Source organism: Heloderma suspectum, chromosome 6 (genome assembly GCF_057233095.1).
Source record: "Heloderma suspectum isolate Gila_16-S chromosome 6, 16-S_ref, whole genome shotgun sequence".
NCBI lineage: Eukaryota > Metazoa > Chordata > Lepidosauria > Squamata > Helodermatidae > Heloderma > Heloderma suspectum.
The window spans coordinates 117,797,997-117,798,614 of NC_139463.1; the positions used below are offsets into that span (position 1 = coordinate 117,797,997).

The 618-nt window shown below is 44.3% G+C and overlaps 1 protein-coding gene across 1 annotated transcript; it reads right to left on the reverse strand.

The window, feature by feature from the left end:
- LOC146342809 (olfactory receptor 6X1-like) lies at window positions 1-618 on the reverse strand. Its single transcript, XM_084808003.1, has one exon. The coding sequence runs from the start codon at window positions 616-618 to the stop codon at window positions 1-3; it is 618 nt and encodes a 205-aa protein (XP_084664129.1).

Genomic DNA, 618 nt, shown 5'->3' on the forward strand with positions numbered 1-618 from the left:
TTAGAAACCCATCTTTCTTCTCACCGCTTTCCTCACAGCTGTTTTCAAATCTTTGTTCCTGATTGTGTAGATGAAAGGGTTTAACATGGGGATGAAACCTGTGCGCACAAGAGATACCACTTTGTTGGCCCTTGTGTCACTTTGGGTTGAGGGCCTCAAGTACATGAACATTTCTGCTGTATAGAAGATGATAACAACTGTGAGGTGGGAGGCACATGTGAAAAATGCCTTAGATCGCCCTGAGGAAGTAGGGATCTGAATTATGGTGGCTATAATGTATGTATGTGAAATCAATGAAAAACCAAAGGAGCCCCACATGAAAGTAGCATCATAGATGAGGCCCATCAGCTCCATCCAAGTTGTGTCAGCACAGGCCAATTGCAAAACAGGGCCAACATCACAGAAGAAGTGGTCAATGGTGTTGTGTCCACAGTATGGGTAAGTCCACACCACTACTGACTGAGGAAATATTATCACAAACCCACCAACCCAAGCCAACAAAGTCAGGTGGTGGCAAAGCCCATTGGTCATGATAGTTTTATACAGCAAAGGCTTGCAAATGGCTACATAGCAGTCAAAAGACATGAGGGTGAGAGTGATGAATTCAACAGCTCCCAT

Excerpts from the sequence above, each read along its gene's own strand:
- LOC146342809 (XM_084808003.1), bottom strand. The coding sequence starts at position 618 with ATGGGAGCTGTTGAATTCATCACTCTCACCCTCATGTCTTTTGACTGC.